We start from the raw sequence: 22,946 nt of genomic DNA on the forward strand, positions 1-22,946 counted from the left end.
TCCAGGTGTCCAGCCTCTACCTGTACGACAGCGTGCTCATGCTCGCCAACGCCTTCTACAGGAAGCTGGAGGACAGGAAGTGGCATAGTATGGCGAGCCTCAACTGTATCAGGAAGTCGACCAAACCGTGGAACGGCGGCTGGTCCATGCTGGAGACTATCCAGAAGGTACCGAGGTCTTTACCTCAACAGTTCCCCCTTTGGTGTCGTGGTGCGTTCAGGGTCGAATGCTCTGCAGCCTTTCTGATGGTTTGCTTTGTAATCTCCGAGTCATTATCTATTCATGGTTTTACAAATGTGTCATTTGTATTCCAGATATAATTAGAGTCCTGTGTTTTGTTTTCATTTTCCACAGAAATAAATCCTAATGAGGCTCTTTTAGTTTGAAATCAAGCTTCAATATGGTGTTAGTTCAGTGTGCCGGATTGTCTAATGAGAATGTCTTCAAGGCTGTCGAACTTATTAACAGCATGATGGGATTGCTTGTTAGTTGATTCAGTCGCCTTGATCTCGTCTGCGGCGTTTGAACAGAGAATCGTGCGCCGAGCACGGTGGTGTACGTGTTTTGTTTCCTGTTAAAGATTTGATTTAAAAAACCTTTGAAGACGGAGGAGAACATCAAACATGATCTAGTTTTACAATCTGGACAAATAAAAGAATAAAGGGCGTCTTTGTGTCAGTGAGCAGGAGATGAATGAAACATGAATCACGTGTGATGTGCGTCTAAATAAGAGAACGACTCTATCCACTGTCCTCTCTGCATTAAAGGCACGAAAAGCCCAAAAATAAATCTTTAAAAAAAAAATGTGTACTGCAGTCTAAATTCTAAACATCATAGAGAGCTGTCTCCCCCCGTCCTCTCTAGAGTGGATGCTCACTCAGGTCACCATGTGGTGGACTCTGAAGCTTCAGTGTTTATCCAGCTCTGCATGGGTCTGTAAACCTTTCTGTGTTCTAACCTCTCTCCATTTTTCAAAAGCATCTCCAATATTGATCCTAGTTTGAGCACGTTTCTGCTCGTGGAGCTTATTAGAAACATGCAGAGGCTTTTTAGGTCGGGTACAATCACTTCTATCTGAACCACTTCTCTTGACCGCTTCCATCGCTGCAACACCTGTTGACCTGATAACTGCTCTCATATCTGACAAAACGAGGGGCGTCCAAAACGGCCGTGTGGGGGGGTGTCTTAAAAGCGCCTACCTTCTCTGGTCCAAACAAATCCAGAGCATTCAGGAGCAGAATGTAAAGTTAGAAGGAGGACATACTGGCTGCTGCATTGTTGTCAGAGAAGCCAGCACTTCAACATAGCATGTTTCCTTAATGATCAGAGAGTAAGATACCTTTATCATTTCTTTTAGTTTGTTCAGCAGCCACACAAAGACAGCAGAGACTCAAACAATAGAAAACTATCACCCAAGTTATGAAAATAAATAAAACATGGGTGACTATAAACCCGTCTTCTTGGCGAGCTTCTCGGCTGTGTCAGGAGGTCGTTCCTACAGTTTGAATTATATATGGGTTGTTTTTCTTCCTGCAGCCGACGGAGAGCCGTACATCAGCACTCCTCGCTCAGAGTAAAATGACCATTTTTTGTTTGTTTTTGTGTCTTTGAACTTGAACATTTCCACCAGCAGCAATCTCGCCGACTATTTTGTTGATGAGATGGAAAATGACTTTGTGAGAGGAGTGAAAAATGGACAGGGTACAGAAATTCATTGTTCTTTATTTTTCTTCAGTGAATTACTTCCTCCATCTTTTCTGCTTATATTACCTTTGCTTCTGTGTATTGCCTTGTCAGTGTAAATAACCTGAGTCACGCTACTCCATCAATACTACCTCAGACATTAAAGGTATGAACCGTGTGTTTTCATTTAAAGGAAGAATGTGCAACTCTTTGATCCAGTAGATGTCGCCCCTGGGGCTCTAGCATGAAACCAAAACAAACTGCTGATTGGCCACACCTCCTCCATACTGAAGCCTCCACTCTTCTCCAGAGACACACCTCCAACCCCTCCCACTCGCGTTTGCACTAAGAAGGTCACATATCCTCCTCCTCCTCTTCTTCAGTTTAAATAAGTGTCAGAGCTCCTCAAAACATGTGTGTGAAGTTTCTTGTTCTAAATCCACTCTGATCCTGTATTTGATCATGTCTATAAACCCCCTATTTCAGCCCTGCTCAGAACAGGCTGCTTCTGTGTCTGTACCTTTAAATATGTAAATGAGCTGTGTCTGACCACGCCTCCTCTCTGGAAGGGCTTGGGTGTCTATGTCTTTCTCGCTCCATGTCCTATTGTTTACGGTGAGAAGGCAGACTCAGAGGGCAGAACAAACACCTAGCTGTGGGAGTGTCACCCACCTGGGGGAGGGGCTACTGCCCTTTGTGATGTCATGAAGGGAAAATCTCCAAATGGCCTGTTTGAGCACACATTTTCTGAAAAGTGGAGCAGGCAGAAGACGGACAGGATGGACTTTTCTCATCATTGGGGGGTTTGTAGACGGAATAGAGACACATGTTAGAGTTAGAGGAACATGGAGAAGAGGATTTTATATTTTGTGACCTTTAAGTCACACTGAAAGACCAGAGTTTAAAACCTGCTCTGTCTTACAAACACCAAACAGTCAGGGTTTGATTTTCTAGAGGAGGTCAGGATGCATCAGTGAGTTTATAGAAAGCTGCACACAGACCTAAAGACACTTCATCAAACACTTAGTCGTCCAGGTGACGCTGAGTCTGACCTTTACAGCTGACAGGTGTGTTCACTCTCTTTACGTCCAACATGAAGCGAGTCATGAAACAACATTTCCAAACGGCCTTTTACTGCAGTCACATGAAGTGTGTTCAGCTCCCTCACTCTGGCTGTAATGATGTTTGCTACGACGCGTCATAACATCTCTAAACACGGCTCGCCTGTTTGTATCCTACAGAAAAACCTCGGAGGCATCAGATCAACAAGGGAGCCGGTGAGCGAGTGAGCGAGTGAACAGGCGTCTCTGATCATGAATTAATAATGCTGAACATTAATACATGTACGTCTTTATCATAGTCTTTACTGTACTAATGGCCTCCACAGGGTCTCTGTGCGCCTCGCGTCTCTCTGGGGTTTTCACTCTGGCATCAATATCAGCCAGTTTAGCAGCTCCCAAAGCATCATGGGATACCGCCTGGTATTAAACATCCAGAGGGGGCGGCGGCAGCAGCTCCAAAGGTCAGAGCGGAAAAAACAGCAGAATGTGATTTAGCTGTTCGTCATGTTTCTTCTCCTTTATTCCACATTTTCTCGACATTTATCGTTTTCTGATTTTCACTCCATCCGACTCGCATGCAGGACGTTCCTCCAATGAAAAGAGTTTATTCATGCCAAGCCGTTACAGGAAACGCGTCGTTTGTTTGAGGAAGACAAAGATGATCTGCAGACAAACACAGGAGAAACGAATCCTCACATGGAAGAGGCTCTCCTCAGCAGTGACCATCCGGCGCTGTTTTCACCTTCAGTTCACCATTACCTGCTGTGTGGACCAATCAGAGAGGAGCTATAGGACATAATACACCTTCATATCAACTTTTATCTAGAAGGGTTCCTGCAGTTTTTTTTCTGAGCACACACAACAACCTGCTGAGGATTTGTGATTGGTCATTACAGCTCTGTGTCCTGCATTGTTGTGTTAGCATGCTAATGTTAGCGCTTTTTAGTTAGCTCGCAGCTTCACATTGTTGTGTTAGCATGCTAATGTTAGCGCTCTTTAGTTAGCTCATAGCTTCACATTGTTGTGTTAGCATGCTAATGTTAGCGCTCTTTAGTTAGCTCGTAGCTTCACATTTCATGTAAACTGACACAGAATGAGCGTGATCTAAAAACTCTTACTAACATCCAAATAATCAGTGAGTATGTTCTTCTTCTTCTCTCTAGTTCTTGACTAAAACAGCTTTTATACACAAGGGGAGGAGCCGGCCGTCCCGTCCATGTAAACACGGCTCTGACAACAACACAGCCAGCGGGACTCGAGCTTCTCCCTCATTGTAGACAGTCAGGACTCAGAGACACATTTACACAGGACAGACTTTATGATTTATTGATGTGGAACATGTTGAACATTCTTCCTTTAAGATGAAGGGTGTACCATTGTTCAAGTATTTATTGTTTTTATATTAAAAGGTTTAACAGGGAAACTCTGACGCTAAAGTCGTGTACTCTTTGGATCAACCCAAAGTGCATTAAATATAAGTGAGCCATGTAAATGATGACTTCTGGTTTTCCTTTCAGGGGAACATCACAGGTCTCACAGGTACGATGGACTTCAAGGACAGCGGCTCAAACTCTCAGGTCACGTTCGAGATCCTCGGCTCCAGCTTCAGCGAGACCTTCGGCAAAGACATCAAGAGGGTGAGTTCTCCGTTCTTCTCTCACGAGCCGATGATGTGGAAATAAACGGTGCAGAGGCATCGCCTACGCGAGTCAAAGCTGAAAGTCTGCAGCCTGAAATCCAGACTGAACCTTTGTTTAGTAATGGAACATTGACCTCCTCTGAACCTGGTCCGGAGTCCTGCCAACACACTGAGGTTAGAATAATCTGGGACTTTAGTTTTTATTCGTTTTTAATGCTTTTAATTTTTGTTTTTATGACCCATGAAGTAAAGAAAACTTAAGATCACATCATACTGTGCACACAAACTTCATGATGACACCCCTGCATAAGTTGGGCGCCCCCACCCTCCACAAAAGTTTTTGGATGCGCCCCTGCTTGTCAAACTTGCACTAAGACGATTGAAATCATGTCATGTAGCTTCGCTCAGCAGCTGACTTTACAGATCTATGGCAGGTCCTGTTGCTGGGACAACGGGGGCTAAATGAATCACTGAACCGCCATTATCCCGCCTTCAAAGCCTCATGGGAGCTGTAGTCATTGAACAGGTCCTCCTTTGTGCACAGAGAGTTGTCACTTCATTCATTTTTCTATTTCTCACAAAGCTTGTTTACCTTTTGTCACGTTGACCTTGATTAACGGCTTCCATGTTAACCGATCGACGTTCAGCAGGAGAAATGAGCGTTAATGAATTCACTGAAGAGTCGATGTTCATGTGTGTGTAAGACGTCTTATGGTTGATTAATCACTACAGTTGACCTGCTGTGTAATTAACACTCTGCATGGAGTGTGTGTCAGTGCATGACCTTGACCTCCGGGTGACCCTGTGTATTATCAGCTCCTGTTTGACCTTCACGACCTCCGTGTGCTGTAAGCTGCTGCACTGATCAGCCGCTCTTCTTCTGACTGAACAATCTGTAATGTTCCTTTTTTTACACAACGACACGATGTGGAAGAATAATCCTGTTTTCAAAGCTGTCTGATGTAACAGCGAGCGCCATTGTGCTGCAGCGTTAGGTAAGGTTGAGAGAGGCGACTTTTTAAAGGAGGAAACATCACGAGATCAAACTCTGTGACCTGTTGTATAAACGAGGACACTTTGAGCCTTTGGAAACGTATTTCATGGAGCTTCTTTCATGTTTAGACTCAGAGGACAGCTCGTCACCTCAAAGTGAACAGATAAAAGTTTTAAAAATAAAAAGAGAAAAACACAAAAAAACTAGATAAAAGTATCAGTGACACATAGAAGGAAACGCATTAGGGTCCACAAGCTCATTCAGAGCGCTTTGTATTTCTGCTTACTGTTGCTAGGTTACGTACGTTCTCTTGGTGGTGACCGTTAAAGCCACTGTGAGCAGTTTAGGACTGACATTCTGTCCTGTGACAGCATTTCCAGCATGGAGACCGCCATCAATGGGACTCCAGCGCCCCCTGCAGGAACAGACGGGGGATGTCACTCAGGCTTCATCCAGTTATATTTACAAGTGTTGGAATATTGTAATACCACTACCAATGTCATGATGAAGATTCTGTAATTTCAAGGTTTACTGTTGGTTCCACTTTTCCTTGACCACTTGTGACAAACAGGCATGGGTGACGGTACATCTACCGGAAAGAGGGTAGAGCAGCTTCCTGCAGAAACCCACATTCAAAACCAGTCACAGTTCAGCAAGAAACTGCTTAGGCTATGTCGTCTTAAACATCACTTTGTCTATTTATTAATTGGTTGTTAGTCTTTCTGAAGACCTTCTGAAGCACCTGTGCTGTGTTTGATGCAGACATTAGAGAGGGGGCGTGTGAGCCGGTGGGAAAACAAGTTTTGTTGTGTTGGATGGATACAATTAAACGTCGGTCTGTCCTGAAATCGTTCTGAGCTGAATCACAGTATCCACCTGACGTGTCTGACTCTGCAGGATTACCTGAGCTGGAAAATCTCAAGTTGATCTCCTAACGGCTGGTTTCTGCAGGCAGTCTGGACGTGTTTGGCGTGGAGAAAATACGAGGCTGGTGTGAGCTGATCACACAGAACAAACTTTGATAGAGTTTCTGACTTGCAGGTAGATGTTGTCTTGCCCGGCGGTGAGATATCAGACACGCTCACTCGATTCATTTTCCCCCCACAGTGTCTGCGTTATCCAAATCTCCATCTCCATCTCCCTGTGCCGTCGCCGCCTCCACTCCCTCCTCCCGGGGGCCGTTTCTCTCAAAGTACATTCTCCCCCACAGACGACACGCCGCCCCTCCCCCCACCTCCACATCAGACCTGATCGAGATTGAAATGTCATTTCCCTCTTTTCCAGGAAACTTGGGGCCCTTCAGACCTCCCCCGTGTGTTATCCCATCTATCTGTCCTCACTTTTCTCATCTCATTGACTTCTGATGTGTCTTCGCAGCAATTTGTTGTCGTTAAATCACCCTCCCACGAAACTCAGAGGGGAAAAAAATATTTTTTATCTTCTTGGATTGGTAGCATCGTCTCAACGTGTGTCACAAGACATTACACTCTCGCCCACGATCCTCAAAGGGAGTGTCAGCAAGTAGCTGTTTTTAATCAGACAGAAGATGGCCGCTGGGATCACTACAGCAGACAGATCCGCTCTCCAGCTTCTAATGGGGCCCTGATATAGCTCCAGTGGTTCACAAACTGGGGTCTGAGGACTCTCAGAGGTCCCGTAGGGAGTCGTAACAGGTCACTGTGGTAAATGAGAAAAGTTAAGGACTATTTAACTATGAATATAAACAAGTGAGAGCGGCATTATCAGCCCAATTCTCCATCAGTGGTGCTGTTGGTGTCGATCAGGGATCCTGCAACAACCTCAGACTCTGGACATTTAAAGATTCACATACAGAATATAGGAGTCTAACATACAAAGACTTGGTACCCTGATAAGATGTAAACTCCATGCAAAGAGAAACCTACTGAAACGGACGTATTCATACTTTTTTTTAAGTTTACCACCAAAATGTATTTTTCAGGTTTAGAAAACAAGACTCTGGTTTGAGCTGAAAAATGCATCCCAGTTATTGTAGTTCCATTCTTTCTTGATGCACAAATATTAGGAGAAGTCAAAGACAAGTTCTGGTCCCACATTGGACACAAACTCCAGAATCCTAAGTGAAAGTTACTTTTGACCCATCCAATGCCCAAACCTACACTACCAACCAAAATGGACGTTATTGTCAGGTGAGGGTTGGAACCAAGACAGAATCGAAAGCTTGACCTTCAGGCTCCACGACGGTCCAGTAAAACGCCCGCAAAACTGCAGGCGTGAACGAGACCCCCAGATACTTAAACTCTTTCACTTGCAGCGAAGACCCTCTTCCCACCCAGAGGATGCAGTCCACCGTTCCCCGGGACAGAACCATGGCCTCGGACTTGGAGGTGCTGACCCTGCAGTTTGTATCAACATGTTAAAATAAATGCAAGTTTGCTTTTGCTTGCTGCAACATTGTTTATTGCTCTCCATGCATTACTCCAGAAAACTCATCATTTATTTAAAAGCTGCTTCCAGCACTTTGATCGCATCTCGTTTATATTCATACATTAGTCAGTTCATACAAGGCTTTAGGGATTCTTTAGGGATTCTCTTGTGCATCACGTTTGGCGTTTGGCGATCTGAGTAGCACGGCAAATTGTTATAAAACTTATAAAATCATTATGTGACATCTGAACATGGATATAAGACTTGTGTAATTAGGTTTACATAATAATGACTCTCTGAATAAAAGATTATATAACCTTTGTCGTAACATTAGAATCCTTTGCGTTCCATACACACTGATATATGAAGCTGATTGGCCCACAGTCCCAGCATCGCTCATATTTACATCCTCTATATTCTCTCCTTTCTCTTCTTTGTCTCCGTCCCACTCTTCACTCCCACAGAAGAGGTCTGCAATTATTTAGTTGAGGATAGAAATTACTCAGCCATTTGTCCGTAATAGGGACCGCATTGTTAGCGGCCCTTCTGAAATGAATCCATTAGAAATGTTGGAGAATGAAAATGAGCCTTAGACGGTGCTAATTTCAAATCCCTGTGGTAATTCGGAGTCGTTAACAACAATTTGTGCCTTTGAAATCTCCAAGCCTGCTAATTTCTGTGAATAATGCATGGAACAAGATAGATATTTTCTGCCTTTTCATTTTCCCCCTCACAGCCAGAGAGAAGGGGTCTTTCTTTCTGTATTAGCGTGGGCGCGGATGAATGTTCACTGTCCCGTTAAGAGACATCAAATTAGACGTGGTGATTAATGTAGGACTGAAAATGAGGAAGCTGTTAACAAACTGACGGACAATAACAGATGTACTGCTTTCAGAAGAGACGGAAGATAAAGACCATTCAGTCATGGCTGTTTTCTGTAGCTCCTTATTTGTGCATTTTAAGGCTGCAACAACGAATCATCAGTCAAACCACAAGGAGCCTCCTTGGCCTCTTTTACCTCATCTCTTTTCTTCCAGAACATCAAGGAACTTATTTTATTCTTGTGCTCCTCCTTTTTCTTCTCCTTCATTTTCTTCTCTTCCATTTTCTTCTTCTTTTCTTGCTTCTTCTTTTGTTTCCTTCCTTCTTTTCTTTCTTTTTCTGTTTCTCTTCCTCCGTCTTCCCTTTAAACATTCTCAACCAGAGGCCTTTCTTATTCTTCTTTTCTGTCAGACAGACCTCCAGGCAGTAGCGGAGCGAGTGTGGGGGCAGAAGGTGCGGCCGCCCCGGGCCCACTGTTGTCTCAAGGGGCCCACTGTTGTCTCAAGGGGCCCACTGTTGTCTCAAGGGGCCCACTTTGAGCCAAATTTAACATGCATTTTGTTATTTAGTTGAATTTTCTATTAAAGTTAGTTTGACTAGGTCTGAGTCTCTCTTTTATTTTGCTGCAATCAAGACACACAGTGTATTTTGTAGAGCAGAGAGGGGCCCCCCTTTACTGCCAAGGGGGTTCTCAACTACGGCAGCAAACAGCACCAGCAGGGTGCTGTGGCCTGTTTGTAATGTCATTGATTCCACCTCTTAGCACCCCCTTTGCTGGGCCCCCGCTGCTGTCTGGAGTTTTAAAAAGCTAGTCGTCTGTCTGCTTCATTTCTGTTTCCCTCGCAGGTTTTCGTAACATTAAAAGTGTAAAAAACTAAATAAAAAATGTTTTCTCATTGACAACTCAACCTGGCAAGTCTCCTCCCGTTGCTAGCTCCACTAACGTAAATGAAACTAGCCAAGCAAATAAACATGTTAGAGAGGAGCACCCAGCTAGCTGCAGGAAAGCAACAGTGCTGATGAAAACCTGTAAAACTGTAATATTTACAGTCTATGATGAAAACTTCATTGGTAAATTGTTTCATCATTATTTGAGATTAGATGCTGGTCTTTTGTTTGTGGGTGCATGTGTTGTAGATCGCCATGTCTGCTGGTTATCGTACTGTATGAACGGCAGGCCATTGCTGTCACATTGTTTACAAAGTTTGTTGTCGTGCGTGGGTTGATAATGTGTGGTTTTATGGCTTGATAATGTGTGGTTTAATTGTATTGTCTGTTTGGCTGTGTGGCTGGATGAGTGTTAGGTGGGGGTTATTTCTGTAGTAGATGAACAATGATGAAATGGTGAAACAGACTGTGGATCATCTTAGATTTATTCAACCATGGTCAGACAACACAGAAACACAACACACATGGCTGACAAAGTGCAGACCATCGCTGACCCATGCTGACCAAGATCTCACAATCATTGGCAAAGTGGCCATCATGGGCAAAATGGCAAAGTCTTCATCACACAGTGCTGCTTATATTCTGCTAGAAGGTACAGCCCACAAATTCCTTTCCATTTGGGTACATCACTATAAAACAATAAAGATGACATGACACTGATTTGTATACGTAACAGATGTAGACTCTCTGTCTAGCAAACAGTTGTTGACAACATATAGTTGGCTCCTATCCATTTATAGATCTGCTACTACTTAGGTGCTTCCCCCATATAAGGTTACAGCTTCACAGACCCAAAAGAAGAATTACTGTGAGATGGTTGACACAATTTAAAGATATGTCCACAAAATTGAAGATGAATGAATCCATGAAAATACGTACTAACAATGAGCGTCCAACTTCCCTGAATGTTAAACTGTAGTTGCCTTCTATCTTTGGTTTCCCGTCCGGTTAATGAAGTCTGCTTTACTTGTTTAATCGGTGGAATATGCGCACAGACATATCAGCACTTGTGCTGTTTAAACATCAGCAGGTCACTCACTGATAAGTCCCTGTCACTGTAATAACACACTTTGTAATCTGCAGCGGCATTTCTCTTCGTCCCACCCCGTCTTGTATCTCCATACAGCCGATATTATACCATAAATGATATACTATATTATTATATAGGCTACAGCATATGGCCTAAAGACAGTTTAAGGGCCCACTATTGGTCCCCGCCCCCTCTGCAATGAGCCATAGGCTCCGCGCCTGACTACAGGTCTTTCTGTATCTGCTCCAGTTCTTCAATTCTGGCCGTCAAGGTCTTTTCTTTGTCCACCAGTTCCCTGTTCTCAATCTCCACCTCTCTCATTCTGCTGGTCAAGGCCTAGCTCAACCAGCTTGTCATTGTTGTTCTGATTTTCCCCAAACAGTTCTTGGTTCTTCTCCTCTAGCTCCTTTTGTCTTGTGACCAAGGTCTGATTCTTCTCAACAAGGGCCTTCTTTTCCTTCTCTGCCTCTCTGATTCTGGTGGTCCATAACTTTTCTTTGTCCTCGAGCTCCTTGGAGTATTTCTCCTCCAGAGATTTCAATTTCTCACCACAAGAGTTTTCATCCTGGAGATATTCATTTCCCCCCCTTCTCAGCTTGGCTGAGGCCTGAATGAGTCTCTCAGAGAGACCCTCCTTGTCCTTCCGGAGCACCAGGATGTGGTTGTCCCTCTGTTGGAGCTGCTGTTTAGTGAGGTCCAACCTCATCTGGGTCTCCTTCTGCTGCAGAGCAATCTTCTGGGTCTGGAGCGATGCCTTAAACATCTGGACCCTTAGCTCAGAGTTTTTCTGCCTCTCTGCCTTGAGTTTATCCTCCATCGCATCCGCCTGCTCCTTGATCAGAAGCTGGAGGGCCTCCAACTGGTCGTCCTTCAACTTGAGGCTGGTTTTAAGGCGGGAGATCTCAACTTCTTGTTTGGAGACGGTCATGATGTTCCTCTGGAGTTCCTCCTTGAACCCATGTTGCCTGAGGTCCATGAGTTCCTCCAGCCGGTTAACTCTGTACCTCCCATTGTGAACTTTGTAGCACAGGCGAAGCCTTTCATTTTCCCAGAACACAGCGTCACCAAATTGCTTCTGCTGAAGATGTTCAATGACGTTATTAGCACCTTGGAGAGATTCTTTGAGTTGGCAGATCTCAGCTGGAGGATTTTGAGCGCCCTGAGGGGCAGCACATGCAGCCTGGACTCCTGAATAATGTGTTTGTTCCATGGCGCTGATTTCTATCGGACTGTTCTGGACTGAAATTGTCAGCAGTAAACTGTTATGTACTGTAGTTGTCTGTTGCAGACTGCATGTTGAAGACTGACGTTGTTTCTTGCAGGCTGTAAAAGAATGATGCAGCTTTTAGCAAACCGTGGTAGATAGCCACTGTCTTTAGTAGACTGTGTTTGTAGTAGATTCTGCTGTAGATCATACTTGATGAAGTGTTTTTGGACCAAACATTTCAGGGTACTTTTTGAAGAGGACACTAGTCACTAGCGGAGTTCCCTAAGAACTACCGCCATGGTGCTGGGCTCCTATTCTGAAGCAGGAGCTAAAAAAGTTCCTCTAAACCGGGATCTAGGAACTAAAGTAGTTCATTGTTCCTTCATTTCAGAATTACTCAAACAGGGGGAGGGTACCAACAGTTCCTAGAACTATGAAAGAGTTCCTGTGGTCAGAAAAGGCCTAATATGAAAATAGAGACCCGAATTGTTGCGCTGCTGACATCCAGAATCGAAGATCTGACAAACAAAACAACATTTGAAGACAGAATAAAAGTTCATCTCAAAATGATTTATTGGTTTGTTTTAATCTGTGAGAAATACTTTGATTAATCAGTTTGATTTTCTGTGTTTTTGCCGTAAATCCAGTTGTGTGGAACAGACCTTTTGTTGGAAGCATACAAAACATATTCAAATATATATATGTATGTAAGAATGGTCTGCTGAAGCTTAATGTATGAATTTTAACTGAGCAAGGCCAAAGGGGGGTCATGAAAAAGAGTTGTTGTGATCCAAACAAAAGCATATCTTAGAGACTAAAACAACAAGCGACATTTACAGCGTGTTGTTGCTTTCTTTGTTTTTGTTTGTTTGGATGCTTGAAATAGAAAACGTCCTCTTCTTTTGCTTAAAGCCACTGACACTGTACTCGTCTTTTCAGAGAATGTAGAAATAAAGCTTTTTAACGTCTCAGACAGAATTCAACTGAAGGAAGAAAAACAGTTTTTGTTATCCAGTGAAGGTTGGATATGAAGCTCTGTGGAGTCCCTGCAGCGGCGTTAATTATCTAACACCCACGGATCGTCTTTTGGGGCGAACAAAAAAAGGTAGATTTCAAAACACACCACACACGCACGCTTACACTAATTGTCATTCATATTGGTGTGTTTTTCTTTGAAAAGGCCCCAGAGAGCGGAGCTTTGTGCAGATTAGAAACTTCAAAGAGGTTTCATGAGTAAAATGCATCAGAGGGTAGCATGTAGAAAAAGACGAGTGTAGATAGAAACTTGAAGTCCTGCCGAGTGTGTGTGTGTTTGTGTGTGTGTGTGTGTGTGTGTGTGTGTGTGTGTGTGTGTGTGTGTGTGCATGCACATGTGTGTTTGAAGACTTGACCTTCTCTGCATGTGAGTGTGTGTGTCCTTGCAGCAAATTTATGTTTACTTCAGCAGAATCACTGAAGGACTTTTATATCACACATGTTCCTGCAATATATCGAGGTTCAAGTGTGTGTGTGTGTGTGTGTGTGTGTGTGTGTGTGTGTGTGTGTGTGTGTGTGTGTGTGTGTGTGTGTGTGTATTAAGATGAATTTTTTTTTTTTTTTTTAATGATTTTAAAGCATATGAGAATGACTATTGATCCTAGTTGGAGCACGTTTCTGCTCGTGGAGCTTATTAGAAACATGCAGAGGCTTTTTAGGTCGGGTACAATCACTTCTATCTGAACCACTTCTCTTGACCGCTTCCATCACTGCAACACCTGTTGACCTGATAACTGCTCTCATATCTGACAAACCGAGGGGCGTCCAAAACGGCCGTGTGGGGGCGTGTCTTAAAAGCACCTACCTTCTCTGGTCCAAACAAATCCAGAGCATTCAGGAGCAGAATCTAAAGTTAGAAGGAGGACATACTGGCTGCTGCATTGTTGTCAGAGAAGCCAGCACTTCAACATAGCATGTTTCCTTAATGATCAGAGAGTAAGATACCTTTATCATCTCACTCTCTACACAGCTCACTGATTGGTCTTTAAAGTACATTTAGATATTTGTTTCAAGGCAACATTAAGTATCTGTTGTGAATTTGGTTGAAGCAAATGGGATCAACTCCAAATGAAGGGGTCTGTATCGTAGAGTGTTTTGTAGATAATCATCTAAAAATGTGACATAATGAGAGGCTGAACAAAATATTCTCTACTCGCAGAAACACCGACTTCATCAGCATAGCGTGGAGTTCATGGCGGTCAGGCTATTATTGTATGATTGACAGCTGAGGTTTTGGATGTATACTCTGCAGAAACAGCCAAATGAAGAGAGGTCAGAACTGTAACACACACCCTGACTCATTTTATTTCAGTAATATAAAAAGAGCTGAGGAGGAGGTGAAGGTGTGAAAATAAAAAAAGAAATCCTTCATGGCGTCGAGGTGGGGGGGACCTAGCAGGGGTGAGGTGAGAAACGGTGGCAAATGCTGGCATTTGGCTCTGCTGTCCACGGGAGAGTGAGTTACAGAAATACAGCCGCTGTAGCCTTTCAGATGACAGGAGGGAAAAAAGAGGGCTGACATTTGAGGAAAGAAGCAGAGACTAGGACAGGAATAATGCATGAGCAGGGCGCTGTGAGAGAGGTGAAGATTTATCCGCCATGTTTGACCTCCGCTGGGACGAGAGCGGGACGTAAAGTCAGAGGCAGGATGTGAGACCAGCACAGGGACGACTCCAGGATCAGATCAGTGCTGACAGACTTTATTAGACCATTCTTTATCAGGTAGTCTCTTTGAAGGTAAAACCTTTAAACCTGAGACGGAAAATAAACTAAATGTCACTCAGAAGGTTTCGAACATTAACAGAAGCTACAGAGTCATCATTTGTGCATCATTCGATTCTGCAGATGTAGTTTGATAGATGAGGCTGTTATTTCGAACAAATATGTTTGTGTGGTTTTAAAATGTTCTTTCAGAATGAGCCCGCAGAACATCACACTTTGAATGTTTTAGTGTTTTAAGTGGTTTGGTTATGGTGCTTATGGAAACAAACATTCAGAAAAGAGACACAAACCAAGGTCCAACAGGAAAGAATAAAAAGCTTTAAACTTGGGCTGTCAGTATTAACTAGTTAATCACGATTAATTAAGATCTGATTTATCGTAATGCTTCATGTGATTCTGCTCTCTCTCAGTTTTTGCGTCTTGAAAACAAGCCCCCCCACCCGAGGCTCACCTGATGTGTTAACAGAGTCGCAGTTGCAATTTTTTAAAACAGGAGTTTTGTTGTGTTGCACGGAGCCCAGAGTTTCAGTTCAGTGAAAGAAAGATCCATTTACAAATCCGTACCCACAGGATTCAAATCTGTGCGCATGGAATTGCAAACTGTGGGCAGGATTGGTTTACACACCCGTGCGCTTATTATCATGCAGCATATCAGCGTTCTCCCTCCCTCTGTCTTGCAAAAAAATGTTCCTCCTCCAAGGGGCAGCATGACAGAATATGTTTGAGAACAGCCGGGTTAAATTAATTCAAGTCAAGCTTCTGATAATCGGGAGGAAGTCCTCTGAATAAAAAGGCTCCCTGCGTGAGGCTCGTGTCGTGAAAACTAAGATGCAAGGGAATTTTTACGAGACAGGATTTTTATTGTGTGGCACAGAGACCGTGATAGCTTCGTTAAGGAAAAATATAAATCCATTTGTAAATCCGTACCCACGGTTTGCAAATCTGTGCGCATGGATTTGAAAACTGGGTGCTAGATTTCATAAATTGTCTGCACAGATTTGCTTTGGAAATCTGTGCAGACAATTTACAAACCTGTGCACTCAGTGACGGATTTGGCAAAAACGTTGGCAATAATTTCTATGCAGCATATCAGCGCTCTCTCTTGAAAAAAATGTTTCTTCTTCAAGGGGTGACTCAACAGAAAGTTGGTTAAATTAATTGTCAAGCTTCTGATAATCCTGAGGAAGTCAAATGATGAAATAGCACATGACTGATCATTTATCATTTCAAGACCAGGAAACCTGTTGAGGCCTTTGTGTTATTTAGTTTCCCGAGCATCGGTTCGGAAGATCGATTTGAATCTGTCACAATTTATCTCAATCATCCTGTGCACGACTTTCCTCTCTTCTGAAGAATCCACAAGAGGCCTTTTGGACAGACTTCAAAACGGGACAGAATGTACTTGATGCAACAATTACCTTTATTAAATGTTTGCATAGAACAAGCAGTGCAGAAACTGACGGACTGGGCAAAAAGAAACAGCAGACATTTCACTTTCAGCAGATTGTATGAAATGCTGATCCTGTACAGAAAAACCAAACGTCCCTCAGCACATTCCTGCAGCATATCTCATGTTGTTGTTGTTGTCTTGTCTTCCTCTCATTAGCAGCTCCTCTCTCAGCGCAGAGCAACATGGCTGCCATAAGTCAGCAAAATGAGACTCAGTTAAGAAAGACCGGTATGTCTCCTGGGATCGTCTGGCTTTTTGGAAAATCCATATCCAACATTAATAATCTAATAATTGTCAGGAATGAAAGCCGCTCTGCTCACAGTGATGTGAAGCTCTGCATCTCTGGTGCAGAACTGATATTCTTTAGTTTTGTCTTCATGGAAAAGTTTGGTTTGTTGAAGCAAAAAGTGTCAGACGACTCTCGCTCTGATTCAAACTGTGCGTCAGTGATTGACTGTTCACTGAGCTGTCTGCAAACATCTGGACGTCAGGGCCTCACAATGAGCGTTACGTACTGGAAATACATTTATAGCACATATCTCTACAAGCTCACGATCATAAAGAGTGTGTATATATCACAACCCCTTGTACTATTGTATTGTTATACTCATAGATGGATGAGGATTCTTGTCCAAAACACATCTGCTTAAGGGCCTGTGCCCACATTCATGTTTTTTTGAGCTTGCAGCATCTGTTTTCAATACAAACCCAGTTTAGTTCAGCGTCAGAGTTCAGAATGCAAAACGGTTTACAGACCGATGCAGAGCTGGCTAAACACTGAAGCTTCAGAGTCCACGATATAGCAACCTCTGTGAGCATCGACTCTAGAGAGGAGGGGGCGGGGCAACACAGCTTTCAATGTGTTCAATTTGGACTGCAGTACCCAATTTAAAAGTCTGACCCAGGGATCAGTCAGCTCTCAGTCATGTAGTCTTAGCATCTTTAAACAAATCTCCACACAGCGGACGACTCTGACCCCTGCTCTGTGTTTCTGTCACTCTGAAGCCTCATTACACATCCACAGGGAACCACAACAATCACTACTGGATGGAAGAGTATCTGTTTCATGACATGATATCCTTCTTCTTCTTCTTCTTCTTCTTCTGCTTTTTTGATGAATCCAGCGGCTTTTCTCATGGTTCAAAAGTTCGAAGACAGAAAAAGGAGTATAGACTGCCTGAGCTTTAAACTGTGGAGTTAATTAATCTGTACATGTGTGTGTTAATTAGGAACACACACACATGAAGAGGGAAGGAGATCATGTAAAGGACAGCAGAGCTCAGAATAGCTCCATGATTGTCAAACTTTCTCTCTTTTCTGTCCGTCTCCGCCTCCATCTTTTCATCTCCATTTTATATCCCCTTTAACCAATGCTTTTTTCTTCTGTTTTCTTACAGCTATGACTGTGTTGTTTGTTTTTTTTGTTAGGAGGGCCTCGGGATGGAAATAACGGCACAGATTGCATCAAAATGAATAGGAACATATGATAGTGAACTGCATTAGTTATGTGGCTTTGAAGGGCAAATCTTATTCACAACATCGCAACGGCATGTTGTTATCAAGCAGCAACCTCTGGTGTTGAAACATGAAGCCGACGCTGAAGTTCCTGGAGTGTCCACTAGAGGCTGGCTGCAGAAGCACAGGAAGTCACATACACACCCATTCTAAAAAGCCTGTTTTTACAGCAGAGATGAACATGTTTACAGCCTGGTTCAAAAAACCAAATAGGTGTGATTAGCTCATGTCTGGATGGACACACACTGTACGGGGGGTGAATGTTTTGATGACTCATCAGTTTTGATTTGATGAAGGATAAGAGTTATTCACAATAAGGCGTGTAGCTGACCTGATTGACAGGTGGGCGCGGTGTAACGGTTTGTCAGGAGGTTTAAAACCCGCCTCAGCTCCAGCTCTCAGCCTGTCGTTAGGTTGACTGAAAGTTAGACTGAGACAGCATTTCCAGCATGGAGACCGCCATCGATGGGACTCCAGCGCCCCCTGCAGGAACAGACGGGGGACGCCACTCAGGCTTAGTTCATTAATATTTACGGTCTGTAATTGTGATACACCAATGTCCTGTTTCCCACCACATATAGAGGATGCCGGTTCAGTATCATAGTGTTGATCCAGCAGCTGCATTCACTTATCACCTGTGTGGACGTTTCCACCTGAACTCCACAAACAGACTCCTGTGTGTTATATCAACATCGTCATTAGCAGCGGTAGCGTGGATCATCATTTGTTGCCGTGTTAGCGCTGTATTATTGTGTGACCCTGCCTGAGTGTTCACAGCTCTGTTAGCCTCACAACAGGAAGCAGACAGCGTGTTTAGCTTAACGACACTAATGAAGACATCCAGGCAGCGATTACAGAGCGTGCTCACATTAACTGTCAACTCAAATGAGTCCCGGCCTAAACGATCACGCTGTTTTATTGGCCCTCTGTGATGTGAAAGTGACCTGCTTTTATTGTATTGATTATTTTCTCTTCTTAAACGTTGATGCATGAGGCGTTCATAAACAGATTAGTCTGATGTAGCGAGGCAGACGATCGTAATGTGCAATTACACTCAGTTATTCTGAACCGACCACTTCATGTGTACAAACACTTATTCAACCATCTCGAACCCACATAATCAATAAGTGTGTGTGTTGTGTGTGTGTGTGTGTGTGTGTGTGTGTGTGTGTGTGTGTGTGTGTGTGTGTGTGTGTGTGTGTGTGTGTGTGTGTGTGTGTGTTCACTCTGGAGTGACTGACACCAAGCAGCAGCTGAAGCTAACGCTACCAAAGAAACATCAGCAGCAAACAGATCTGTTTATCAGAACACACACACACACACACACACACACACACACACACACACACACACACACACACACACACACAGGGCCCGGCAGGTCTGCATTCACAGTGAATTATACAAGGTGTAAATGGACACAAACACATACACACACTCGCTCTAATGGCCTACACCTGGTGACAACAACATCCAGATAAAAGTCCAGGTGAATAATGAGTTATGTGAATAATGCGTTATGTGAATAATGCGGTATGTGATTACTGCGGCTGGATAACGAGCTTCAGTCTCATTTAGTGTTCACCAAAATATTTCTAAAGCAGAGAGTGTGCAGCACTCTGCCATCACATGTAAAGGTTGAGAGTGTCTGCACAGCTTTCCATGTAAACTATGATCAGAGATGTGCCGTGTCAGAGGAGGAACTTACTGTGCTGTAACGGGCTAATTAATCGTTTGTTTTTGTTGAATTAGTCCTTTAAATTGAAAATCCACACATTGCACGTTTATTTCATAAGACAGGTGAGCAGGAGAGGAATGAGTCAAACAAAATATTCTTGCAGAGTCTTGCACAATGTCCAACCTCAATTCACATCGGCCGCCCCCACAGAAGTGTTTTCTGTGTTTGGTAACTGAATTCTGTAAGGGCAGCAGTGAGGGCAACTGGATAAGACGTGAAACTGGTCTTGTATGAATCTGGTCCTTGATCAAGATGGCTGCTGATCTGACCTGTTTGTCTGAGACCTTTACTATTTTGCGGACGGGCCACTGTGGATAGTTTAGGATCCATAACAAGGCAACATAACAATGTCTTCTTCCAGATTTTTTCACGACCTTTTTTGCCCCATGACCCTACTTTGACTTCATCAAACTCAGGCAACCCCAGACATCAAAACACAAACAGATTATTGCTGAAATAATTTTGTCTTGAAGTATGTCATGTTTTTTCTACTGTGTTGTAAGTTAACATTCATGTTAGAGCAGATTGAATCTTTTTGGTGTTTATTATCGAGGACAGAGGGAGAAAGGCTGTGAGGACACGCAGAGACTCTGCAGGTTCTTGTCTGAGTTCAATATATTTTAATATGCAATACATTTTTTGTTGATCAATAGATAAAAAACTCAGAAGACCTCATTTGAATTCTGGACCTTGAAATCTGCAAACACAAACAGAAGGTTGACCTGCAGGGTGTGACCCCACGTGGAGTGAGGACCCCAAGGTTAGGAAAGCCTGATCCAGATCGAGTATTTGAACATCTTCTGGTACAAAGACGAGGACACGTCAGAGAGTCATCTTCCTCTTCACAACTCCACACTTCCTTAAAGTCACTAGTTTGAATAAAATCTCTGTAACATGTAAAAACATCATTAAGATCCTTGTTACTGTGCAGATATGAAAAAGCGTGTCCTGTGAGATAATTATACAGAGACATAATGCTCGTGCTCACATGAGATCCAGAGAACGCTCTGCGCTCTCTCAGGTCCCCAGAGCCTCGTCATGTTTTTTTTTTTATTTTTCTTAAGTAGGTCACTTTGGTTTTTGTGATCAGCACATGCTGGAGTGTGTTGTTGGCATGTTGCATTCATGTCTCTTCACCCTCTCCTCCGTCTCTTTGTCCCCGTCCAATTTGCAGCAGCAGCGAGCTCGCCACATGAAGCCCGCCGAGGCCGAGTGAATAAATAGTCAAATTGCTGCCTGTGAGCCGCCAAGCATTTGCCTAATTGACGGCAGCTCCGCGTGTTGTGCTCAGCCCTCCCTCTGAGGACCTTTGACACACAAACAAATCAAATAATTACAACTCGTGTCATTGATGCCTCTGAACTCCACACTCTTTATTTATGTATCCGCTCTACTTCTTGTTTACAGCTGGCCACGTGGGACTCGGTGCACGGGCTGAACGGCAGTCTGAAGGAGAGCCGCATAGAGAACGGCATGCAGGGCGTGACAGTCAAAGTGGTCACTTTACTGGTAGGTAACATCGTGCATATGACGATTAATAAAGAGATTTGTTATGGATTGACAGAACTGAAATGTGTCTTACATCACAGCGGCTCCATTTGCATCCTAAAAATTAAAGACAAGATTCACAAATACAAATATTTGAGACAATTTGAGACAATCGTCCCGTTTGACCATCCAGAGGGACTTTAGGGGGGTACACACTCCACGATAAACAGGCTGATTTAGGGCCTGATTCCTTCCTTCAGACCAAAGTCAGCAAAAGTCTGATTATCTGATGGTTCTTAAGATGATGTTTCCAGATGTTCCTGTGGTGTGTGTGGCGTGTTCTTGCCTCGGTGGTGAGTGATTTTAACCTCCACGATCTGCTCGGGAGACGATCGGAGTGGCCCCGATTCAAAATCAGAAAACATCCCGTTGTGTGGCGAGAACTCCGAGGACGGGCGAGCACGGACTCTGAGGATTGTAAGGCTGATTCACCTGTGTCAACAACATAGAACGTGTCCGTTAAAACAAACCTCAATCAAAACTGACGAGGACAGGATGTAGCAGGGAGCTAACAGCTAGCTACATTTAGCTTGACCATCACAACGTTACATAAAACCATCAAGTCTGGTCAGAACCTCACCGCCATGCATGGATCAGGAGCTAAAGAAATGTGACGACATTGCATAAATTATAGTGAAGATACTCATTAAGATTTAGTTATAAACAAAGGCTGAGTGCTCCTCCTCAGTGAAGTGATAACCTGGTCCAGGATTACAGTCTGAAAACTCCATGATCAAAACAGATCTTTAAAAGTGTTGATATGATAAATAATCCACAGTCCACACTTCAGTGAATCCACAGAAAATCCGTCAGTCAATAAAGAAGCTCATGACTTTTTATGATCCGTCTGCTTTGTCTCGTCTCACTAACTCGCCTTCCTCGAAAACTTTACTCCAAAGAACTCTCTTTTTCTGTGTGAGGGCATCGATCCAGCCCCGGGGTTACAGCTGGACGCTGTGATTACTTTAAGAGATAAAGAAAATAGCAGAGCGTTTTTCAGCCCTGATCCCTCCACAGCAAGCGGCTTCATCCACACGCTTCCTCCTGTGCTGGCACAGCGGCGTCGAGACGCTCATCTAACCAAGCGGGACTAATACCTCCACCCTGCGCTCGATCCCCTGCAGCTGCAACACTTCCAGCTTCGCAAGCGCCGCCAGATTCCAACGCTGACACAACACAGGAACCGCTACGACAAACACAGACACACAACACCTGTGCACTTCTCTCTGTAGAGTTACTTTCTACTTTAACACTGGTCAACTCAGAAAGGCTTCTGTTTAATCAAACCAAAAACTGCTTAATAATTGTATTTATAATTTTTTCTCTTTTGCATCTAAAGACACAGATCTGTACGGCTACATTCAACAGCTGAATACAGAGCAGCACTCTCTCTCTGCCGTTCTGTGGTTTCATGTTGAATCTGCAGTTTGCTAAACACAGTGACTCTTTTTTTCAGATCAGAGACTTTAACCCTCTAATCTCTCTCTCTCTCTCTCTGCAGGAGGATCCGTTCGTCATGGTGGCAGAGAACATCCTCGGGCAGCCGAAGAGGTATAAAGGTTTCTCCATCGACGTTCTGGACGCCCTTGCCAAAATCCTGGGCTTCAAATATGAGATCTACCAGGTGAGACCGACTCTTACCCTCAGATTACTTTCAGGAATGTCACATTTAGAGGATCAAACCTCTCAGTCCTGCTGGACTTGAACATGCTGGTAAGGATGAGGTGAACGTATTGGACATTTTTTGGCTGTGATGTTCCTGCTGCTGAAAAACCAAAATGTTTTTGACCTTACCCCAACATGTATTTAAAGATTGATGCAGATTCACTTTAGTGTGCCTCGGTTCAGATAGAAGTGATTGTACCCGACCTAAAAAGCCTCTGCATGTTTCTAATAAGCTCCACGAGCAGAAACGTGCTCAAACTAGGATCAATATTGGAGATGCTTTTGAAAAATGGAGAGAGGTTAGAACACAGAAAGGTTTACAGACCCATGCAGAGCTGGATAAACACTGAAGCTTCAGAGTCCACCACATGGTGACCTGAGTGAGCATCCACTCTAGAGAGGAGGGGGGGGGGGGGAGACAGATCTCTATGATGTTTAGAATTTAGACTACAGTACACATTTTAAACACTAGGGGTCAGAGTT

At 43.6% G+C, this 22,946-nt stretch overlaps 1 protein-coding gene across 2 annotated transcripts in view; it reads left to right on the plus strand.

The window, feature by feature from the left end:
- The window catches only part of LOC110002298 (glutamate receptor ionotropic, delta-1), a gene marked incomplete in the record, with an annotated part of 61,949 nt that overhangs the window by 10,130 nt on the left and 28,873 nt on the right, over positions 1–22,946 (plus strand). For both annotated transcript variants that reach the window (XM_065949666.1, XM_065949667.1), the window contains 4 exon segments: positions 6–167; positions 4,262–4,381; positions 20,658–20,759; positions 22,300–22,422. In XM_065949666.1, coding sequence (XP_065805738.1) covers positions 6–167; positions 4,262–4,381; positions 20,658–20,759; positions 22,300–22,422 — 507 coding nt within the window.

The sequence above is a fragment of the Labrus bergylta genome, chromosome 21, assembly GCF_963930695.1.
Source record: "Labrus bergylta chromosome 21, fLabBer1.1, whole genome shotgun sequence".
NCBI lineage: Eukaryota > Metazoa > Chordata > Actinopteri > Labriformes > Labridae > Labrus > Labrus bergylta.